At 35.5% G+C, this 23,025-nt stretch overlaps 1 protein-coding gene across 1 annotated transcript in view; it reads left to right on the plus strand.

The window, feature by feature from the left end:
- Positions 1-23,025, plus strand: part of OTOGL (otogelin like) — a 165,707-nt gene that overhangs the window by 31,713 nt on the left and 110,969 nt on the right. The window contains exons 11-22 of the mRNA XM_028829753.2: positions 3,792-3,898; positions 4,174-4,299; positions 5,571-5,679; positions 6,565-6,611; positions 7,074-7,219; positions 8,354-8,477; positions 9,833-10,010; positions 13,994-14,118; positions 16,989-17,198; positions 18,408-18,573; positions 19,227-19,301; positions 21,780-21,832. Coding sequence (XP_028685586.2) covers positions 3,792-3,898; positions 4,174-4,299; positions 5,571-5,679; positions 6,565-6,611; positions 7,074-7,219; positions 8,354-8,477; positions 9,833-10,010; positions 13,994-14,118; positions 16,989-17,198; positions 18,408-18,573; positions 19,227-19,301; positions 21,780-21,832 — 1,466 coding nt within the window. The remainder of the gene's footprint in view (positions 1-3,791; positions 3,899-4,173; positions 4,300-5,570; positions 5,680-6,564; positions 6,612-7,073; positions 7,220-8,353; positions 8,478-9,832; positions 10,011-13,993; positions 14,119-16,988; positions 17,199-18,407; positions 18,574-19,226; positions 19,302-21,779; positions 21,833-23,025) is intronic.

Raw genomic sequence — 23,025 nt, forward strand, 5'->3', positions numbered from 1 at the left:
GTCGGCCGGGCGCAGTGGCCCACGCCTGTAATCCCAGCACTTTGGGAGGCCGAGGCGGGTGGATCACGAGATCAGGAGATCGAGACCATCCTGGCTAACACGGTGAAAGCCCGTCTCTACTAAAAATAGAGAAAATTAGCCGGGCATGGTGGCGGGGCCTGTAGTCTCAGCTACTGGGGAAGCTGAGGCAGGAGAATGGCATGAACCCGGGAGGTGGAGCTTGCAGTGAGCTGAGATCATGCCACTGCTCTCCAGCCTGGGCAACAGAGCAGACTCTGTCTCAACAAAAAAAAAAAAAAAAGAAAAAGAAAAAGAAAAGACATTTTTTAATATGTCTGTATATTTTATGAACCCCAAGAAGTATAAGTGATACATAGAAACTTTTAAATACAGAACCAGACTAGTTTTTAGTTTAGTAAAACCATTTAAATGACATCTTGAGTAGCTCTTTAAGAGGTTTATAAAAGGTGAGAACAAAGAGGAAATGTTGAGGTAGTATGAAATTGTGTTATTTATAACTACTACTCTTTAATTAAATTGAAATTATTACAAAAATAATAAATATAATATTTCCCAGATACTAAACTAAGCTTATTCGTGACATCTCTTACTTTTGAATAGAGTGCAGTTATACCTAGACTTATATGTGTAGTCTCTCAATTTCAAGGATTCCTGAACTAATGCAGGAGCCTTGAAAGAGCCCCCACTCTGCCTAAAATATTGGCTAATGACCTTAGTATATATTTTTAAAAACTCTGTTCCCTATTTGGTTTCATTTTTAATTTAAGAGCTACGTGCTATAGCTCTTTTTTTTTCTCTCTTTTTTAAGGATGCCTGTAGGTAGGCCATAGTCCTTATTTAGCCATATATATGGAATTAAAAATTGTTCTTATTCCACAGTGTCTCAGTCTCAGACTATTCTCCAATCATCTTTTCAATTGCCTTATCTTTAATATCTTTAGCACCCATTTGTCAAGTAGTCTGAGATAAAATATTGTTTTGTAGGTCCAGGAAAGTCATTCTTCATTTTTTAGTTCGGGATATTGTTTAGCTGCTTCAACAGCTAAAATGACTGTGACTTAAATTAAATAGAATGTTTATATTTCTCTTATATACAAATCCATGCTGGTTAGTGGTCTTGGATTGGCATTGTGGCTCTGCTCCATGAGTTTTCCAGTGACTGAGTGATCTTGTTGCTACATTTTTCCTTTTGTCAAGGGTATTATTTTCAATTTCATGGCCCAAACTGCATCACCACTATCATGTCCACATTTTAGCTCTTAAAAAGGGAGGAAAAAACCCCAAAAGGACTGGCATCTTTTGATCTGGAAGTCTCATGCATGCTTCCACTTTTAACCTTGTGGCCAGAACTTGGATACATGGCCACACCTAGGTGCAAGAGAAGCTGAAAATGTTGTCTTTGGCTGGCAGCCATCTACCTGGCCAAAACTTGGATGTTCTGATACTAAAAAGAAGGGGAAACTGGAGACAAAGATCGGTCTCTGCCACACCCACTTCATCTGAAATTTCATCATTGAGAAATTAGCATTTTTGTCTTTTGAAATTTTGATAGTTTTTAGACTTTGACTTTTGAAACTTTGATGCTTTCTCCAGGGAAAATAAAAATACTAGGATAGATAAACAACTTGTACTGGCTGAAATCAGCTGACACCTTAAGAGATACCTTTGTGGTAGAGAGACTGGGTTTAGGGGCAAAGCAGGCATGTATAACCAAAGGAAGGATATTATAATTAAGTGGACACTGATAAAGTGGAAGTGGGAAGCTGCTAGAGCCAGCATTTCACTCCCCTCAATATTTCATTCAGGGCCAGACCTATTTACATTCCTTCTTCCATTCTGTAGGAAATGAATGATTCTCTTCATTTCCTGTATTAGGGGACTGCATCCTGAGGGTCCCATACCATGAGAATGAAAACGTGAATTGGTTGAACACAGATTAATTTCCTGCTTCGGTTATGATAGTGTATTGAATTCAATTCAACACACATCTTTTGAGCATCTATTCTGAGCTGAGTATTTTTCCACCCCTTGGAGAAACAGAAAAAATTTAGACATGATCTGTGTCCTAAAAACTCATATTCTAATAGGACAGATAAACAGGTCTCTAAAAATGACACAGTGCCCTAAATGCAAAGTGCTTTGGATGCAGAGGACAGAACTATTAACTTTATCAGAAAGCGCCTACACAGGCTCCATGGAAGAGATAACGTTTGACTTGGAAACTTGCATGATACTCTACCAATCCTTGAATTATGCCCTCCTGTTTCTGCTTCTAAGAATGCCAAACCCAGCAGCAAGGAAATGATTTTAATTTTGCCATGCCAAAGCCAATTGATGTGAAAATCAAGATTCTTTAATGCCCATTTTTCTTATTAAAGTTATCATTCAAAATGGAAAAAAAAACCCTTTATTTTCCCCTTAGTAAATTATAATTTCTTTCTTGATAATAATTTCTTTCTTGCCCAATTATTGTGTGTTTTCATGAGGTGTCACATATTAATGTGCCTGTCATGATTCCTAGAAAAACGTAGACAACAAATAGTGAGTATTATAGCAATAGTTGCATTGGGTTGGAAAACTAATATTCAGTTCCTTTGCTAGCTTTTAAAACCACCACTAATGTAGGAAAGAATGCACATATTGGAAGGTAAATCATAATTGTAACGTCTTTCCAGGAATTTAGCAATTTTAGCCTATACTGTTTTGAAAAGACTTTTCTTTTTTGTAGGTTTAGAATATTTTCTGAGCCTCTGGAGTTTATATGCTCAGTCCTTTTTTCCTTCTAAAGCTCAGTTAATTGGACTAGATAAGCTGCAGGACTCCCATTACAGTAGCACAGGATAAAGGCAATTCGAGATGGTGGCTTTTACAATAGTGACACTGGAAATAAAATGCAACATTCTTAAGGTCATTATCTTCTAAGATATTTAACTATTCAATTTTGAGTTTGGATTGTCTTGAAAACAAGCCCTCTACCTTGGTGTAAATCTGCTTACTTCATAAGCGCCTTGTTAATCTGCTTTGGGAATTTTCAGAGCTCTAATAAGAAATTATTTTGGGGGGAAGCTGCTGAAGTGATTATAAGAAAATAATTAAATATTATTTAGTCTTGGCAGTGTTATAAAAATAATTAGCTTTAGTAATTTAAATTTGAAAGAATTCAAAATCCTCTTTTAAGTCTTAAGTTAAATGCCATTTATTCAATCTTTCAAACAACCCAAATGCCCATCTATGATAGACTGGATAAAGACAATGTGGCACATATACACCATGGAATACTATGCCTTAGATTCTTATTGCAAGGACTGCTGAGGAACCATTAAAATATTTTTGAGTACTATAGCTTATTGGCATAGGTTTTATTCCAGTATGTGGACAATCAAGAGTATGATCTTTTGGAAACAGCTTTCATATTTATTGTTTTTGTTGTAATAGAATTTTATCTGTTTTAATGGGACTTATTCTAAAAGGCCTGGAATGTTGTGTGTGTGAGTGAAAAAATACATACACGGATTATGGGGAAAATGGTATAATTAAAATATAAATCTTTTTCATTATAGTATTCCTTTGACTCAAAAGAAAAGTGACAAAAGTATTAAAATGCTTTGATAAAGATTATTGGTCTTTATTATTGTTATTTTTCTCTTTATTATTATTTTTATTATTATTTATGATTATTATGCACCCAGCATTTCTAGGGATCAAGACCTCAAGTATGGTTTCTGTCAATATTTCCTATGTGATTCTGGCTCTGTCTTTTCACTTTTTAGAACTGATGATGATGAAACCTATTGTCGAGCAGCCACTGAGTATGCTAGAGCCTGTTCTCATGCTGGCTACCCTATTCAAGACTGGAGAGATGACTTTCCAGCATGCAGTATGTTTTTTTATTTCCCAAGTGTTGTGTACTTTCGCCAATTTTGGGTTAACCCTAGAACTCAAAACTCACTGTACTACTAAATACTAATGAATTGCAAAGATTTGTTATTGATATATCTATGAACTTGCATACTTTTTGAAACAAGTATGCATTTTTTTGCAATTAAAAGTTATTTTTTGCAAATAGTTTTTTGTAAAAAATAAAATTATAATTTTTAAAAATAAATAGAGGCTAATAAAATTGACCTAAGTTCCCCTGTTTGCCCCTTTTAGCTGATAAATGTGATGATAGCTTTGTCCATCGGGACTGTATCAGTTGTTGTCCACCAACCTGCACATTTGAGAAGCAATGTCTTGGGAGCAATCTCCATTGTCTTGATGGATGTTACTGCCCAGATGGTAAGTGCTTCATGAAGAAACCATGTGTGCACTCATGAAAACTAGTACCCAGTGATCTAAGGATCACATCTTCGTTATTCTGTCCTCTCGCAGGACATTAGACCTATTGCAATTTTCTGTTCTTGTAGAATTTCGTCCTTGAAGTGACGAGGAGGAATGGCTACTTTTCACTAATAAAATGCTCATTACTTTTTAAAGTTCCCAGGAAATTTGGAATCTATAGTCCTGAAGTTACCCATGAGAAATCTTTTGTTCTATCAATAGTTAATGGTATTTAACAATTTATATGACTTCACTTTTTAAAAAAGGAAAGGAAGTTTGAGAGAAAGCCTTCACATTTTTCTAGCACAAGATTTAGTATTGATATAGTTTTAACATTTGAAATGAAAATAACTTAGCAAGTGAGGGAGGTAGGATTTAAAATTAGGAATGAATCTGCTATACTGGTAACTGTTTCTAAACAATGCTGAGGATTTACTCAAACCCTTTTATTTTTACAGATTAAAAAAATAGAATCACAGAGATAAGTGATTTTCCCATTATTCTCATTAACTGAGTGAGGATTACTTGGAACCAGATCTGTTTGGCCTCTGTTCATTGTTCGGTTAGTGCTACTCAAAGTATGGCAGACAAGTCCTAGTTCGAGCTGTTTGTGACCTGTCAATAACAGGATAAGGATAAGGCATTTGCCCCAGAATGTAAACTCAAGCACCAAAATAAAGTCAGTGCTTTCTCCTACAGTCTTACCATGAAAAAGGTCAGCTGAATGAAACAGTATACTTAGTAACATGGCTGATTTAAGTTCTGGTTCAACCTCCTTTACTTGTTGGAGAGAAGTAACAAACGCATTCCCATGGTCTTGGACATTTGAGGAGTCGTACCTAGCTCTTTATGATTCTGTATGACAGTGTAAATTTTTCTCATCATGGAATGAACAGAAACTAAACTAAAAATGTACTTTCTCCCGCCTTCTCTCCCTTCCTCCCTCAAATGCAAGGAAACACTCTTTCGTTTCCTTTATTCTGTATGGTGAACCTTGAGTTTTTGATGGCAAGTCATGGGATAAGAAAATTGAAAACTACTGAAATAGATCCTTTAAGGTAGCTACTGCCTGAGAGTCAGGTTGTCAGTAATCCCACTGAAAGTAAAGAAATTTGTATTTCCAGCACCACGAGTAGGTGTTCAACAGAAGTTAGTTGAATTTTTATATTCAAGAAATACAATTTTTATTATTTCTTTTGAAATTTTGGTGTGTATTTCTTCTCAAATAGGCCTCATAATGGACAATGGGACTTGCATCTCCTTGGAAAATTGCCCGTGCAGTTTTCATGGATTAGCTTATTCAGTTGGTTCAAAAATTGAACAAGAATGTACTGAATGGTATGTGATCAGCCAATTATTTCTGGGTACTTGGCTAGTTGACAACTTTACCATGAGAGATGTTTAAAGGAATATACTCATTACTAATTAGCTTCCCCAAATTCCAACACAAAACTTGCATTTTATTTAAACTCCTTGGGGGAAGGGAAATCTGTATTTCTTTTTATGATGTAATTCTTATCACTTACCTTGGTAATTCTATTAACATCTTATATCCACATGATGAGTCTGTTGCATTTTCTTATTTGTAATCACTAATTTGCACATACTTTTAGAACTTGATGGTGCTTCTGGGCTTCTCTGTTTCATACTGTAAAACATGACTCTCCAGGTCACCAATTTTTGGTCTGTGATTAGAAACATTTAGAATTCCATATTAAATTTGCTAACTAACACTGTTAGCAGACATGAAATCCCTGCAGGACAGTCCTAAAAGGAAACAGAGGTCTAAATGTTGTCAGATGCTTTTCCCTTTAGTGTCAGTGTATATAGCTGAAATGTAATAGGATAACTAACCACGTTCTCAGGTGCTGATTCTGTTTCCATTTTACAGGTACTCTGCTTTTGTCCTCTAAAACTCATACCTTTGTCAGGGTGGAAGGTAGAACTTGTCTGACATAAGAGGAGATCTCTTCTCTCTTTTTAATATCTGTTGATCTTCATCATAGTCAGTGATTTTTAAATATGACACACAAGAGATAATAATTTAGGTGCCAGCCAGCTCAAAATTACCAGTCAATTGAACTTTTGCAGATATGTTTTTTAAGTCAGATTATTCTGAACCTATAAACATGGTATACTTTGGTACATTAATCAATACACTGATGCAAACATTAATACAGTTTCTCTATGCCAATAAATTAACATTTTTATAATTTCTTTTAGTGTGTGTGTTGGTGGAGTTTGGAATTGCACTGAGCATGACTGTCCAGGTAATCTTTTAAAATGTTTTTATAGAGAATGTTTCAAATTTCTTTAAATTGGGGAGAAAGATAGCACTGATCTTTATGAAGACATCTCATATATACCAGGGGCTATAATAATCTGTAAATGCAGTTACTCAGAGGATACATGGAAAATTGAGCAAATGATAGCGTTGAGTGGGCAACTTTGGTAAAACTTTATTAAAATAGTGTAAATATTATAAAATCTAAAAAAGTATGTAGAATAAATATCATTTTATAAACATTAAATTAAATGGGTTAATATAATTTAGTCTAGTAAGTTTGTCAAACCAGTAAATTTTAAACAAACACAGTAGGTGTTCAAAGTTTTGATGCATGATTATTTACCCTAAGTTGATCTGCTTTTAAAGTATTAACCTAATCATATCATCCTCCTCCTTCTCCTCCTCTATCTCCACCTCCTCTTCTTTATCTTTGTTTTTTTGGTAGTTCAATGCTCAGTTGTAGGTGATTCTCACTTTACAACTTTTGATGGTCGACATTATTCTTTTATTGGCATGTGCCAATACATCCTCGTGAAAGGAACTGGAAAAGATAAATTCACTATTACTTTACAGAAAGCTCCCTGTGAGCAGGTAAGAACATTTCAAAATGACCAGAGGAATATGGATTCATTGAGTTTTACTTAAACTTCATTTCAGACTAAGAATTGTAACATGAATGGATATAGCTATTTTCTTTAAAACTGAGATGACGTTGATTATTAAGCTACATCATGATTCTACATATTAGAAAGAAGCATTGATGATTATTCTATGACATACCATTGGTTATATGACGCATCTTGATCTCAAAGATATTAAGCTGTGAAAACAACTATATCTTAGACTAAATACTATATATTTAATTGCATTTTCTTTTTAAAAAAGTAGTGTTTGTACGTACAGTTTTTTGAATATTTTATGCATGATTTTACAGTGAATCTAAGTTTTTTATTGACTTCAATCTAGCTATTTTAAAGGGATTATTTTTGACAGTTTTGAACTGGTTTCATAGCATTCTAAACAGATATGATGAATTTCTTAACATATTGGAATATTTATTTATTTAGATCTTTTCTTGAAATGGTAAGCTCATCAATAATTTCTAAATAAAGAAATCCAGGTCTTTCATTCATCTCTCTAAAGCAGGTAGTCAAAATTTTGCCAAAATATTTAAGTTTCTAGTTTTATTCTAATAGAAAATAATTATTTCCAACAAAAATTCTGAACTGCTTTATTTGCTTCTTTTCCAGTTTTATTTTTTCTATGTAATATATTAGAGTCTGAATTAACTTTCTATGTAGAAGTCTAATTCTCTTGGTTCTTTGCTTTACTAACTTTTTATGTCTAATATGCCAGTTGAATGAATTTAGAGAGATACTTTACATGCCATGGAAAACATAACTATTGGTACTTTACTGAAAGACTTCAATTTAATGTTCTAAGTAAAATGTATGTATACACATGATATATTTAATGTACTATATAAAGTTATATTTTATTAGGAATGGGGCTACATAAAACGGGTTATGTATCAACCACTTTATTATATTACTTATACTCAAGCCTTTTATATATTAGAAATTCTAATTTATATGTATTCTCTTTCTTTTTTGTTCTCTCCTCTCTCTTTCTCCCCTTCTGCCATCTCACTCTCTATCTTCCTATCTCTTTCTATGACTCTATCTCTCTCCCATTCCTTTCATTGATAATTTGATTTTTATGCAGAATCTTGGCTTGGTCTGCCTTCAGTCTATAACTCTGATTCTGGAGGATGATTTTAACAAACAAGTGACCCTTGGTAGGGGAGGACAAATTCTCACTAGTCCTAACCAAGGCTTCAACCTGAATGGTAAGAAGCAATGCTAGTGGTGTACTTTCTTTACATTAAAAAACAAACAAACAAACAAACAAAAAACCAACACACACCAAAAAAATGGGATCTTTTCCCAATGTTAGGCTGACTACCTAATATTTATTGAGTTCCTGTGCGTCACCAGGCCATCAGCTACAGATAGTGATGATAATCATGTTTATGGGACCTAGTGTTTACCTCAAGTGACCTAGACTTTGGACGGGAAGAGAGACAAGCAAGCAGCCACTTACAATAAAATGTGATAAACTCAAAGACATACATAAAGACTTTGGGAGTGTAAATGAGGTGCAGCTCACTCAGCCCTGGAGAAGGGTGTACTGAAATGGTCAGGAGTGTTTTCTGAAAGAGGTTATTGTATAATGATTGTCTCATTGAGCATTTAAGGATAAGGAATTGCCGGGTTGAAGGGGATGGGGAAAATGTTTCATGTAGATCAAGGAGGTGTCAATTTTTGCAGCATATTTAGGGAGAACCAGAACTAGATTGGTATTGCTACAGCAGAGACAGGGTAAAGGAGAATGTCTAAATGTAGGTAAGGATGAGAAAGGCGTATGGAGGAGACATTTTACATTGTGGATTTCTAGGGCATGTCCTGTTCATGCCTGCATTCCAGCATAGCTGTTAACACTCTCACTCTCAAAAATGTCCTGATTTATCTTGCAAATCGCTTGCTCACACTACTCAGGTATCAGGCCAGGGAAGTTGAACTTGATATGAATCAAATATGTAATTGTCATTTTTGACCATTTTTATTTACAAAGAGGGCAATCTCATGGTTCAACCGAATAAATGGTGAGTTTTTAAGGAGGTTTTTTTTTTTTTTTTTTTTTTTTTTTTAATGGTAGATGACTATGACAACAGTGTAGAAGTGACTTTGAGAGTTGCTAGACAGGAAACATGGACAACAGTTAGGACGTTATAAAAGTCATGCAAGGAATGAGGAGGAGGTCATCTAAGGCAGTAATGGTAGAGATGGAGAGAAGAAGACAGATTGAAAAAACATTTAGGACAAAAGCCTGAACTTGGTAATGAATTGGATTTCAAATGTCTAAGGACTGCCTCCTTCCTTGTGAGATGCTTGCAAACTGAAAGTATGTGTTGACCTGAAAAACTATTAAAAATGGCTGCTGAGGGAGAAAAAGAGAGGAATAGAAGGGAAAAAAGGCAGCCATGGGTGGCAAAAATTGGCCCTGAAGCACAGGCAGGAACCACTAGCCTGCCTCCCCTGCTTCCCTTGTATCCAGGGAGGAGATTCCTGGTGGTGTACCCTAGCATTTCAGAACATCGTCTGTGAATGTCAAAGCTGATTTACATATGTTCTTTTCCTGCAGGTATTGTTGAAATTCAAACTCTGTCATCCTTATTTATACTTCTAAGAACCACATTTGGTTTAAAGATTCTGTTCGCTATAGATGGGGAAAGAATTTATATTCAGCTCACTAGTGCATGGAAAAGAAGAACATTAGGTCTGTGTGGCACTTTTAATGGGAACATAAGGGATGATTTTCTGTAAGTATGATTTCTGCATAGTTAACATAACTTGATGACTGGTCATTTAAAGGATATAAATTCATTAAAAATGTTTACTTAACTAATAATAGCTTAGCTGTCATTATGCCAAGAGATTTACATAGATCATCATATTTAAAATGTATAGCAATCTCTGATTAATATGTTTATTTTATAGATAAGGAAACTAACCAAGGCCTCAAAGTGGCAAATAAATCATTCAAGATCACTTAGCTCACATGCAGTGGAGCTGGGCTTTGGATGTAGGCAGTGTGGCTCAGCTATGCTCACTGCTCCCCACTATTCTCTTTTCTACCCCTATCAACCTTAACATATTTTATTTTTGAGACATTGCTGCCTAAAAACAAACAAACAAATAAACAACAACAAAAATAACAGCTCGATATCATTATGCATTAGTGGTAGTGAACGATACTCTATAAATATTGATAATCATTTGGTAATATTAATACCTCTAAAGCAACATTTTGTTATCTTGCTAGATATTGTGATTGTTAGTGTTTCATTGGAAGAGAAGCAATAACATATATTTGTACCCCTTGTATTAACCAGGTACTTTTCACCTATGTGTGAAAAGAAGCAGTTTATAATTTAGTGTAAATGCTTTGCACACTTGTTATCATGCTAAAAGCACAATGGGAGCAATTTAAGCAGTAGGCCATGGTTCTCATCCTCACGGAGCTTTGTGTTGCAGATCAGGAGAGGATAATAACCTTTAAGAAATATGTGGAATCTAAAATAGTTGAAATCACAGAAGCAAAGTATTATAGAATGGTGTTTGCCAGGGGATAAGTGTCGGGGTGGGAGTATGGGAGGATGCTGGTCAAAGGGTACAAAGTTTCAGCTAGATAGGATGCGTAAGTTTGGGAGATGTTTTGAGATCAATTAATTATATAATGACTATAATTAATGTAATGCGTACTTGAAAATTGCTAAGAGAGTAGGTGTTAAAAGTTCTCATAACAAAAAATAAGAATGTGAGGTGATGGACATGTTCATTAGCTTGATTTAACCATTTCACAATGTATACCTTGGAACATCATGTTGTACTCTGTAAATGTACATAATTTTTTTAGCTATACCTTAATTTTAAAAATAGCTAAAAAATGAATATTTAATGTTAGGCAAGGATCAATCAACTATATATATATCAACTATTATATATAAAAATCAGCTATATATATAAATACTGAGGTGATTCTAAAAATTAAGTGTTGGGGTTTGTGATTATGGCTCGAAGAACAATAGAGGGTTCATTTTGGGCTGGGTAGCCAGGGGACATTTCATGGAGAAACTACTCTCCAAATACTGTTTTGTTTCTTTTTTCTTAAATTTAATTTTATTTATTTTATTATTATTTTTTTATTTTACGTTAAGTTCTGAGATACATATACTGAACGTGCAGGTTTGTTACATAGATATACATGTGCCATGGTGGTTTGCTGCACCTATCAACCTGTCATCTAGGTTTTAAGCCCCGCATGCATTAGGTATGTGTCTTAATGCTCTCCCTTCCCTAGTCCCCACCCACTGACAGGTCCCGGTGTGTGATACTCCCCTCCCTGTGTCCATGTGTACTCATTGTTCAGCTCCCACTTATGAGTAAGAACATGTGATGATTGGTTTTCCGTTCCTGTTATAGTTTCCTGAGGATGATGGTTTCCAGCTTCATCTATGTCCCTGCAAAAGACAAGAACTCATTCCTTTTTATGGCTGCATAGTACCACATTTTTTTTATCCAGTCTATCATTGATGGGCATTTGCATTGGTTCCAAGTCTTCGCTATTGTAAATAGTGCTGCAATAAATAGATGTGCTTTTTAAAAAACACTCTTGCACATACCCTCCTTCCTGCTTGGGTTCTCTCCTGCTCCTCATCTTTCTTGTGACCTCCCATTTATTGTTCACCCCAATTCAGACATTTTTTGCCTCAAAAAGCTGATTCATATCCCACCATACAAAGTTAAATCTGACAATGTGTTATCTATGAAACTTTATTGTTTATCTGTCTCGTTTCTTGTCTTGTTTATCTGTTAGGGCTTTGAGACTAAGAGTCATGTCCTTGGTCATTGTATTCTTAGGAACTAGCAGAGAACCTCACATATAGTGGACAGTTAATTGAACTGAGGTAGAATGTTTAGTGGGGCATCATGAAGATAGTTTGGATGGGCAAGGGGAACTGGCATTTAAATTTTTTTAAATTTTAATTTCTTGTATCTTGTCTCCTTGTCTTCCTGTACCTTGTTTTTTAGGTAATTTAGTTTTTTATTTATTTGTAGGTCAAAATATTGATATCTTCACCACATTTGAGAAACAAACTACATTAAGTGGCTTGGCTATGTTCAGAAAAGACATTATTCCCGCTTTCTCTTCTTTATTTGTCAGAATGGGTCAGCAGTCAATATTTAAGAGATGGCAGATCTGTCTGCCTCTTTCTAAGGCACCAGTCTCTGCCACGTATAAACATTTAGGTGTGATAAGAGTGCAGGATGATATTTCAGAGTCAGAGATAACTTGTGAACAGTGTTTAGCTTTCCAACTTAAGTAGTTAAAATTCTTTCTTCACAAAGGTTAATGTGAATATGCGGGCACAGTGGAATAGAAAATATTAATTACTTGAAAACGTATTTTGTATGCCTTATTATAGTAAGTCGACTATGGTGAGCTGAAAGGTTATTTTATAAAATGAAAGACAATAAATAGGTCCACATTTTAGCCCCTATTTTTAAAATTTATTGTTTTAAGGTAAACTAAATGAAATCAGAGAGCCAAGCTCCAAGTTCCACCTGGAAACCTTGACTACAAGTATCATCCTGACCTATTTTATTGTCCTTCAGAGGAGCAGAGAGAGAAGGAAGGGGAAAGAATGAGAAGATATAAACTAGCACAAACTATGCAATTACTTTGAGTCTCAGTGTTCTTAAATAAACAAAACGAGATTTTGTACTAGGGTGTTTGTTGTGGTTCTTTACCGTTATGGGCTAGTTTGATTTTGAGGAATAGGAAAAGGAAAGAAGGACGAAACGGTGGCGACAAGGAAATGGCATGTGTTGCTCCCTTTTTTTTGTCCTCTCTCAGTCACTCTGTTGAGCAACTCCAGTGAAAATAGTTCATCTATAAGGACACTAGAGAAAGCTGAGATAATGCCTACTCTTCCACTTAGCCCTAGTGGAGGAGTTAACACAGTCAGGGTTGTGGTTTGGTCAAAAACTTCCTGCGGGAGATCTAGTTTAACCTGATTCCCTAAGAAGTTTTGACAGTGTCTGGCACATTGTCCAATAGGGGTTGTCACTTAATAAATGTTGGTTGATTATATAATACATCGGAATGGCTGCTGGGGGTGGAATTGCAGTGTTTGTCTCCTAAACGCTGTTGTAGTTTTAAGATAGATGTTTTTCATTTGGTTTGCCCACTTCATAATGGAATCTTGACATTTCAGATCTCATAATGGAAATTGAAATATTGAACTGGATATATAGACTCTTTATATTTTGAGATATTTGTCTTTACTTTGAAAAGAATTGGGTGAAATACCCACACTAACTTCCCCACGTGCACCCTAAACCACACACACGCTAAAGTTTTGGTTGTGTGAGTGTGTATGGTTTAGTCAGGGAAAACTGGGTTTGAATCGTGGCTTGGATACTTATCAGCTTAGTGTAATTTAATATTTCTCTGAGCTTCTGCTTTGCTTTCTCTGTAAAATGGGGAGAAAAGATATTTTTCTTATAAGATTGAGATGAAGATTAAATAAAATCATGTATGTCTACAATTTGGTACATTGTAAAATGTCAGTAATATGGAGCTTAATACCATTGTACTTTTATTAAACTGGTAGAAAATTTCAAGCTCTAAGATTTCCTTGTACATTATGAAAAATAGTATTCTCTTATTTAAATATCTGAAGGATATGAACAAATAAATGAGAGATACATGAAGGTAAGCATTATCTTTGCTTTCTAGTTCTCCATCAGGCATGATAGAAGGTACACCACAACTTCACGCAAATGCGTGGAGAGTTTCTTCTACCTGTTTTGCACCTGTTCATGTCCCAATGGTGGACCCCTGTAACATCAATCAACAAAACAGTAAGTTTTGCATGTAAACTTCCTTTCTGCTGTAAACTTAGGGAAAAGTTCTATGTATTACTATAATTTTATAAGATTAGATGGTGAGTTTAAATTCTGATTTTCTTCATTATGGTAAAATCAATGCCATTCCTCATGTATTTTTTTTTTTTTTGCTTAATATTATGCCTTTACATATGTCTTTTCATGTAATCTAGGTTGTTTTTTAAGAACCTGACAAAGACTTTTATTTCCTATTTTTCATGCATAAATTTTCTTATTTTAGGTGTTTAAAAATCCCTTGTTTGCAGATGTGGACTAGCATTTGGAAGTTTTCAGAGTCTTTAAATGCTAAAGAAAAGCCTCTGGGAATCCTCTGAGAATGCTGTGATAGTCCAGGGATGTTCGATGTTAGTTATTACCATCTCATTACAAGTCCCTACTCATAGCATTTATTATGGCTTTATAAGCAGGAAGCCAGTGATCCAAAGAGGCTTTGGGCCATAGAGTGGGCAACAATTTGAGATGGTCATGCTCCAGAGTTCCACTTTGTAATGACAGGACAACCCACATGCTAAGAATTTTTGACTTCATTTTTTAAAATTAAGCCCCAGCAAACCATGTTAAAGTCTAGTTCACTTTGCAATAAAAAAGATATACATGTATATATTCAGATGGAAGATATACACAAGGCACACACAAATATATAATTGTGAAAAAGTTAATGTACATGCTTAAATATTCTTATATTTTTTCCTTTAATCATCTTGGCTAGTTCACTATTCTGATGTAGTTTTAAAAAATGCATTATTCATATTGGATGAGCATTCATAAGAAGCCAGCAGTTTATGGATTATGTGGTGGTTATTGGGTGGATTCTGTTGATTGCCATATTGTTTTTATTATTAACATGGAATTCTGGTATGCTGGAAAGAGCACTAGATACTTTTGCTCTTTGTGCTAATTTTTTTTTTTTTAATCTAAGCCAGCTTTTAAACTTGAAGAAGTTTGGTAACCTCTTTGATCATTTTTCTTATCTATAATAACAGGGCTAGACTAGAGTTTTTTAGTTTCATGAATGACTACTTTTAATCTCATTCCCATTTAACAATACCTTCCTCCATTCTGTCCCCAACTTTTAACTAATCTACTCCTCCTCCTTCAGCTACTCTTGTTTGGTTTGTTTCTTTCTTGGATTCCTCCTGGATATTATAGCAACTTTATTTTTTATTTTTTATCAACATGTTAAAGTTGAAGTAGGGTTCAACTGATAAATTCAGTTTCCCAGTGGTCATTTTTTAGTTACCTCCTTTATTATATGCTATTTTGCTCTATTTTCTACCACTTTTCTTCCCATACCCCATGTCTTTTATATATATATGAAACTGAAATATTGAACTGGATATATAGACTATTTATATTTTGAGATATTTGTCTTTACTTTGAAAAGAATCATGTGAACTACCCACACTAACTTCCCCGCATGCACCGTAAGCCATACACATGCTATATACATGCATATATATTTGATATTAGTTTTTTTTAGCTTTACTATGAACTGTGATTTTTTAAAAACAATTTCAAATAGGTAAATTCAGGAAGATCCCCAAAGAAAGGAAAATAAATAGACAAAAGTCAATAACTCTGATCTAGATTCTAAAGGATATTTTTTTTTCATGAGGATCTTCTTTAGTTATCCTTAACTTGTCAGTGGAATATACTTTGATCTATAAATTATTAGGCCTTTTTGGTGGATTACTTTGCTCTTTCAGGATCCTTGGCATTAAGAATATATATGTAAACAGTATACCCCTATAGTTTAAGTCATTTGTTTTTATATACATATACATACTGAATGCAAAAATATCATACTTGAGCAATTACCATGTTTTCTTACCAATACTAAAATATGTATACTCAACAAAATAAGTTCAGTATAATTCCTTAGTAGTGAAACAACTGATCTCCAACAGCTTATCTAGTCTGTCAAAGACAATGACAATGAAAAGATTGATTAATTTTATCTGTTAGGAAACTGATGCAAACTAGATCTGATATATCAAGAAACCACAAACCTACCCTCTTTCAGAAAGATGGAATCTGAATTGTTTTGTCAAACTTGGTTACTTCTATAAAGGATTATATACGATAAGTCATTCTCAAGGGAAAAATCAACAGATTTCAAGAAATGATTACAGAGATGTCCTCCCTTCCTCAGGTGATTTTATAGTTATATCTCATGGCCTTTAGCATATACCCCAATCCCCAATTTCTATTCATTATTCACTTATTCATGCATTTATAGATTTATTTATCCAATATTATTGAGCTCCTAATATCTGCCTGGCATGTACACTGTGCATTGTGCAGACATTGAGTTCAATGACTATGTGGCATCTGACACATTACCATCCATTTCAGAGACTCCACTGAAATGAGATCATTCCCAATTCTTCCTAGACAATTGTGTATTACACAGAGTTGCCATAACATCCACAATCTGGAATCACTTTATTTTGTGTGGATGTCTGGAAATAAGCCTCCCAATATGCCCCAATTCTTTATAGTAGGTTTCCTAAGATGATCCTCATGCAATAGGATGGTTGAGGCCACTGCTTCTCTCAACCCTTCAGTTACTCATGCTATTCAGGTACAATACACTATTGTTTTTCCTAAAAGACTGTTGAATATGGATTAAGTGCTGTTACCAATATTATAAAAAAACAAATAAAAACCGTATAAGCTGAAATTGTTCACTCTAGTATTAAAAGTAATATGCACTACAGTATATTTCCGAGAAAGTGAAATGCTTGGATAAATCTGGAACTTGATACTTAGGGGTAAGATCTGAACTGTTAAATAAGATGCTAATGGGGCTCTTTGTCTGTTAGTTGGGTATGCAGCACACTGTGATGTCATCCACCAGGAGCTCTTTGCTCCTTGCCACATCTATATTAGCCCTGGCCTGTACTATCAGCTCTGCCGCCATGATGCATGCAAGTGTGGAAGCTCCTGCCTGTGCAATGCTCTTGCCCACTACGCCTACCTCTGCGGCCAGCATGGTATTCCCATTGATTTCAGAGCTCAGATTTCTTTCTGTGGTGAGTACAACAGCACAGATAAAGACTATCAGATAATACCTTAGAGACCTCTATGTTTGTAATGACTGCTTTTATTTTTTAAATGAAAGGTCGATATTGCATGTAAGTTGTTTGAAATATTCTCATTATGTACAAACATGAAAAGCAAATGAAATACTTAATTTCTTAAGATCAGAGATATGTTGGATAAGACCAATAACTTTTAACTAGTTTTGTATTAAACGAAAGTATTGTAACTATGCTTTGAAATATGCAACAAATAATTTAAAACATTTGAAAAATCCTTATCATGGAAATATCATATCTAAATATTGGAAAGTATGGAAAAGATTATGTAATACAGTGACGCAGTTGACTTGTACTTAAATAGATGTTATGCAACAGGCAATTATTATCAAATTGTCGGGGCTCTAATTTTCACACTATGTTGTCTGCCATTTTCATTCATGGTAGATTGTTTCCTTGTGTGTTTTATAATTTTTTTTATCAGCTAATTTTTACCAGCACCCCTCCACCCCCATTAGAATCTTTTGTGACTTAGGTTTTAGGGGTACCACTCTCTCCACCTCCTCATTCCCTCAGTGGGTTTTTCCAGTTATTCCAGGGGTATCATTGGCTGGTGTTGATGTTCATTGCTCAATTTTGGCTTTCTAAGACAAAAATAATGTAAATATGAAAGTAATGTAAATTCATATACCAAATTTGTTTAGGATATCAGTCTAGGATTTTGATTTCTTAGAGGTAACTTTTTAATCGCAGACCCAGCAGTTAAGAGAAGCTTTTCTATCATCTTTCTATACTATGAGCCAATTTCTTCTAGTCTGGGGGTTGACAAATTACAACCATTGGGTCTCCTGCATTTTTGTGAATAAAAGTTATTGAAATATAGTCATGCCTATTCGTTTGTGTGTTGTCTGTGGCTGCTTCTATACTACAAGGGCAGAGGTGAGTAGCTATGACAGAGACTATATGATCTGCAAAGCTGAAAATATTTCCATTTGGCCCTTTGCAGAAAAAGGTTTCCAACTCCTGCTTTAGTCCTTCATTTTCGCTGAGGATGATGCTCTCTGAGCATCCAAGTTAAGGGTCTCCCAATTCCTTGCCTTGTAATGGGCCAGCTTTCGTTTTCTATCACAGACCTCTAAGCAGGCGTAGAATGTTTCTGTGTGCCATGGGAATCTTTCTCAAGCGATACTCCTTTGTCCTTAGCTGTGGTGTGCCAGAAGGGCATGCTGTACCATCACTGCTCCTCGTTCTGCCTCCGTTCCTGCATTTCTCTCTCTTCTCTGGAGCAATGCAATGATGACTGTGCTGAAGGCTGTAATTGTCCGGAAGGCAAATTCTATGAAGACACTCTTAACTTTTGTGTACCCATGTAAGTCACAGAAACAGGTTGGCAGCATCCTGTTTTAATCCCTTTTTCTTCTTATGAGCTAAATGAGCTTTCATGGAAGTTTTTGAAAAATTATTTCTTATCATCTTTACTTAAAACAAAACAAAACAAACAAAAAAAACCCTGCACATGTTCATCAATAGCTACAAAAAGAGCTAAGGAATCTCTGATGGTTGATCTTGAAGTGTACTCCTGCTTGTTTTTACCATAGTCAAATCAATAACAAGGTTTGTGTTTCACTGTCACATGGCAAACTTTAGTAGCAGGACTTTAATATCTCAGCACTCACAGATTTCTCAATTCACACATGAAGTAAAGCCTTTTGTCTTAGACATAGTGTTAAATGATATATCAGTTATGTTTCTCTGAATTGCATTCAGTGATTTTTCTTGTGTCTAAAACAACACAGTTTGTGAGTTGTATTTTAGAAAACAAAATCTGGAGCCACACAAACTTCACGTGTAAGCGTCTTCCGCCATTTGTGTGATAGGATTGCATGCAGTCTTGTAGAATAACGCAGACCTTAGAGTGTACCTTACAGTGACCAATGAAGAGCACAGGGTCGGCTTGAATTTTAGTGGTTTTCAAAACAAATTATATCCTATTTAATTTATTTATTTTTTTTTTTCTTATAGATTCCACTGCCGGTGTCATTATAGAGGCAGTGTTTATCAACCTGGAGAGCTCATCCCCACACCCTCGGGCTTATGGTAGGTTTCGATGATGGGGATTGTGTTTGACAAATGATGTATGTGCTAAAATACAATTTCTTAACCCAAACTGTAAGTTGGAATAAGACTTCTATAATTAAAAAATAAAGGTAACAATGTAATCTTTAACTATGTTATGATCATATGATTGTATATATATGTACAAACACAGATATACATAATACATGCATATCGGACATTTCAAAGTGAAATAACCAAGTTTTGTACTCATAACTGCAGAAAGGAGTTATGAATTTAAGTATTTCAGAGTGAAATGAAAGTCCTTTGATCATTTTTGGTTATTAGATAGAAGTTAGGGGTGAAGTACGTGTTTAAATACTACAGCATTACTGAAATTGCTCAAAAAAAGCAATTTTGAAATAGATTTGAAAAATGTCCTGCACAGTAGTAAGTGTGCCTCCTCCCCAGGCCCATCAATACTAGAAAGATAACACTTAATCACAGGATAACACTCATTCTGGTTATAACTTTTCTGTTGAAAATCTAGGCGTGTCCATGCAGCAGTCCATACTTACATATAATTCCTAACCTCCCCTTTTTAGTTGCCCCATTGGTGCCTACAGATAATAATAGACAGTAGATAATAACAATAATAATAATACCTAACAATTACTGTGTACCTTCTTTTGTGCTGGCACCATTCTAAATGTTTAATATTTATTATTAAAATACTTACTCATCACCATAACCCTAAGAGATAGGCGATGTTGCTTTATCCTGATTTACAGGTGAGGAGAATGGGATACAGGTGGCTAAGGACCCTGACACTAAAGCTGGGAGTTAGTCCCAGGCAACCTGGCTCTGCAGTGCTTGTCTCCTGCCTGATTGCTCTGCAGCTGATTTTTGTATTCACAACAGAATATTGTTTATGTTCAATTTACCTTTATCTTTATCTCCACCTATTTTCCTCTCCACATCAAGACACAATGGCAACTAGCTTTTGGATCTTTCTGTGGTAGGCAGTACTGCTAGTCACAGTTTTCCAAGGCAGAGCTCTGGGAATCATTTTCGACTCTTTCCTCCTGCTCAAAACAGCTAATCAGTAAATACTCAGCAACTTTAGATTTTACTTGATTTTACTTTCTACGCATAGTCAAAAGCCATTTCTTCCTTTCCATCGTCACTGCTTTAGCAATCAGTGTGTCTTACTCTCTCTTCCCTGGACCTTCCTCTCTGGTGTTCTTGCCTCTAGTTTTCCCCCTCTTTCATTCTGCCGAGGTGTCATGTCTTTTTGGATTTAACATAATTAATGTATGTAAAGTTAGCAAAAACAAAGTAACCATCTCTCCTCAATGAAAAAAAAATCAAAATTCACTTAATATAGTGACTTTGTTAGCCATTCCTTTTTAAAAGCCTTTGTCCCAGAATAAGTATTATATGGAAGACCTGGATGTGTGATCTGAGACCTGTCTGTCTCAGTTCCTCTGTGCCAAAGTGTGAGCAAATTCAATCAGAGGTGACTCACTCAGTGGTGAATCACACCTCTGAATGTCATTCTAGTGTTCAACTATGCATAGCATATTTTTCATGTGATGTGGACTGTATATGTGCGTCAGCTTCTTCATCTGGGCTTAAATATAGAACATATGATCTGGTCCAAAGCTGAAAGAAAAACTGTATTGGAGTTATTGAGAACTGATGTGTTGTTTCCTATCATGTTATCTTCTTCAGGGATTTTCAAGGTTAATTTTTCCTATATGCGGCTCTTGGCTTCTACCCTGACTTTAGAATGTAAATTGCAAGGAAGCTATGACTCCACCCTATCTTCAATGCTGCTGCTAAAATGATTCAAAGCAACCATATGACTTTTCTGCTTAAGGTCTTCAATGGCTCACCTCGTGGTAAAATCTTAGCATCTTTTAGGAGCTAACCTCTGCCTCTTTTGACATTCTCACAGCCTGTCCCTTCCTGCATTGCACTTTGCTATGTAGAATGTGGCTTTACTTCTTCATATTTATGTGTTTCCACTGAGTGTTATAGCCTTCCTACCTTAGGTGTGCCATAACATCCATCCACTCTTCAAAACTTTTCAGACTTTACTTCCTTTGATTCCCTGTTGTTGGTTGACAACAGACTTTAAAAACATTTTTTCTTTGTTTTACTTCTATCTCTTAACATATTTCTATATTGCGTGTGTCACACTGCATACATTATTTATTTGTGTATCTTCCCCTCCTACAAGACAAATTATGTTAAGGACTATGAATTTTGGTGTTCGTATCTCCCATGCCTATCCCAATGCTCCACACTTACAGGTGTTTGATAAAAAGTGTGTTGAAATAGCGCGTTCCTGAAATCGGACCTAACCCAATAGCTTGTAAAAAATTCTGTGGGAAAAATTGCATTTGTATAATGTACTCAATCAATTCTTGTACATTAGATTGTTGTTGAAATTCAGGAAAAAAAACAAAACAAAACAGATTTGGTTCCATAAATTAACTATTTATTTACTTCTAGCCAGTGTTCAAATGGGACTGTGAAATGTGATGAATTAGCAACGCCCTCTGCTGGTAAGATGTTAAAAGACGTTTTCCTGAAGGAGGATGCAGCTCTGATATCGCCTCCGCTCCTGGCAGAAGTTATCAGTCACCTCTCCTTCCCAATGTGCACGGCTATAGCCTTGGGAATGTTCTTCAACATGGTGTTCCAGTGCTTCCCAACTTTTTCCACATTGAAAATTATAATTTTAGGGCAGTCTGGGTTGAACATATAAGTCAGCTCAGGGGCAGAGCAGATCAACCCAGGGATGCTGCCTAGATACTGCCGGCGGCAGGACCACCTCAGGCATCCCAAGGACTTTAGGGATATGTATCTAGGCAACTATTGTTACTGATTTGTGGGACAGAAATTGGGAAACTCTATTCTAGACCATCACTTCTCAGATTTTAGTGTGCCCATGTGGGGATCTTGTTAAAATGTAGATTCTGATTCATTAGATCAGGGGTGATACCTGAGATTCTACATTTCTATCAGTGGCCAAGATAACATTAATACTTCTGGTTCCTGGACTGCATTATGAGTAGCAAGGCTCTGGGAGTAGTAGCAATAAATTTAACATGGCATGTAAAATGACATTCACTGTCATCCCTTCAGAATGTCATTTTAAATATCTTTCCTCAGATCTTATATATTAGGACCATATGTATTATTTATTTTCATCATATAAAGAGCCTCAAATTCTCAGTTACTGTGGGCAAATTCTAGGCACATAATAAAACAACACTTGCTTTCATAGATTTTAATGGGCAGGAAGAGTGTAGGCTGATAAAAGTAATTGTGAGCTATTATTGCTTTGTTATGTACTTGAATGGCCTGGTATATATTATTATTAGAGAGCTTTGAATTACATGCCCTGAATTTACTTTACAAGGGATTCAGACAAGCCTAGGGCTTCTTTACAAGATATGTTTATGGACCACACACATTCAGTAGCTGCAGGGCCATCCTGACTCTGCCCCATTTGATTCAGAGTGACTCCGGGTCAATGAAGGGAAGCCCAGGTGGCTAGCCTTCTCACAGAGGAACCCACAAGATTTGATCCCTCTGGCCCCACTTGAGGAAATTTATTTGATCTCTAAGAGCCCAAAAGCTTTCTGGAAGAATATAGAGCCCCTGTCCTGACTATAATTATGTCTATTTCTGCACTTCTGTGGTAGAGTGAGAACTGATACAAACAATGACTCGAGGTGAAGCGAGATTTAGA

The sequence above is a fragment of the Macaca mulatta genome, chromosome 11 (assembly GCF_049350105.2).
Source record: "Macaca mulatta isolate MMU2019108-1 chromosome 11, T2T-MMU8v2.0, whole genome shotgun sequence".
Taxonomy (NCBI): Eukaryota; Metazoa; Chordata; class Mammalia; order Primates; family Cercopithecidae; genus Macaca; species Macaca mulatta.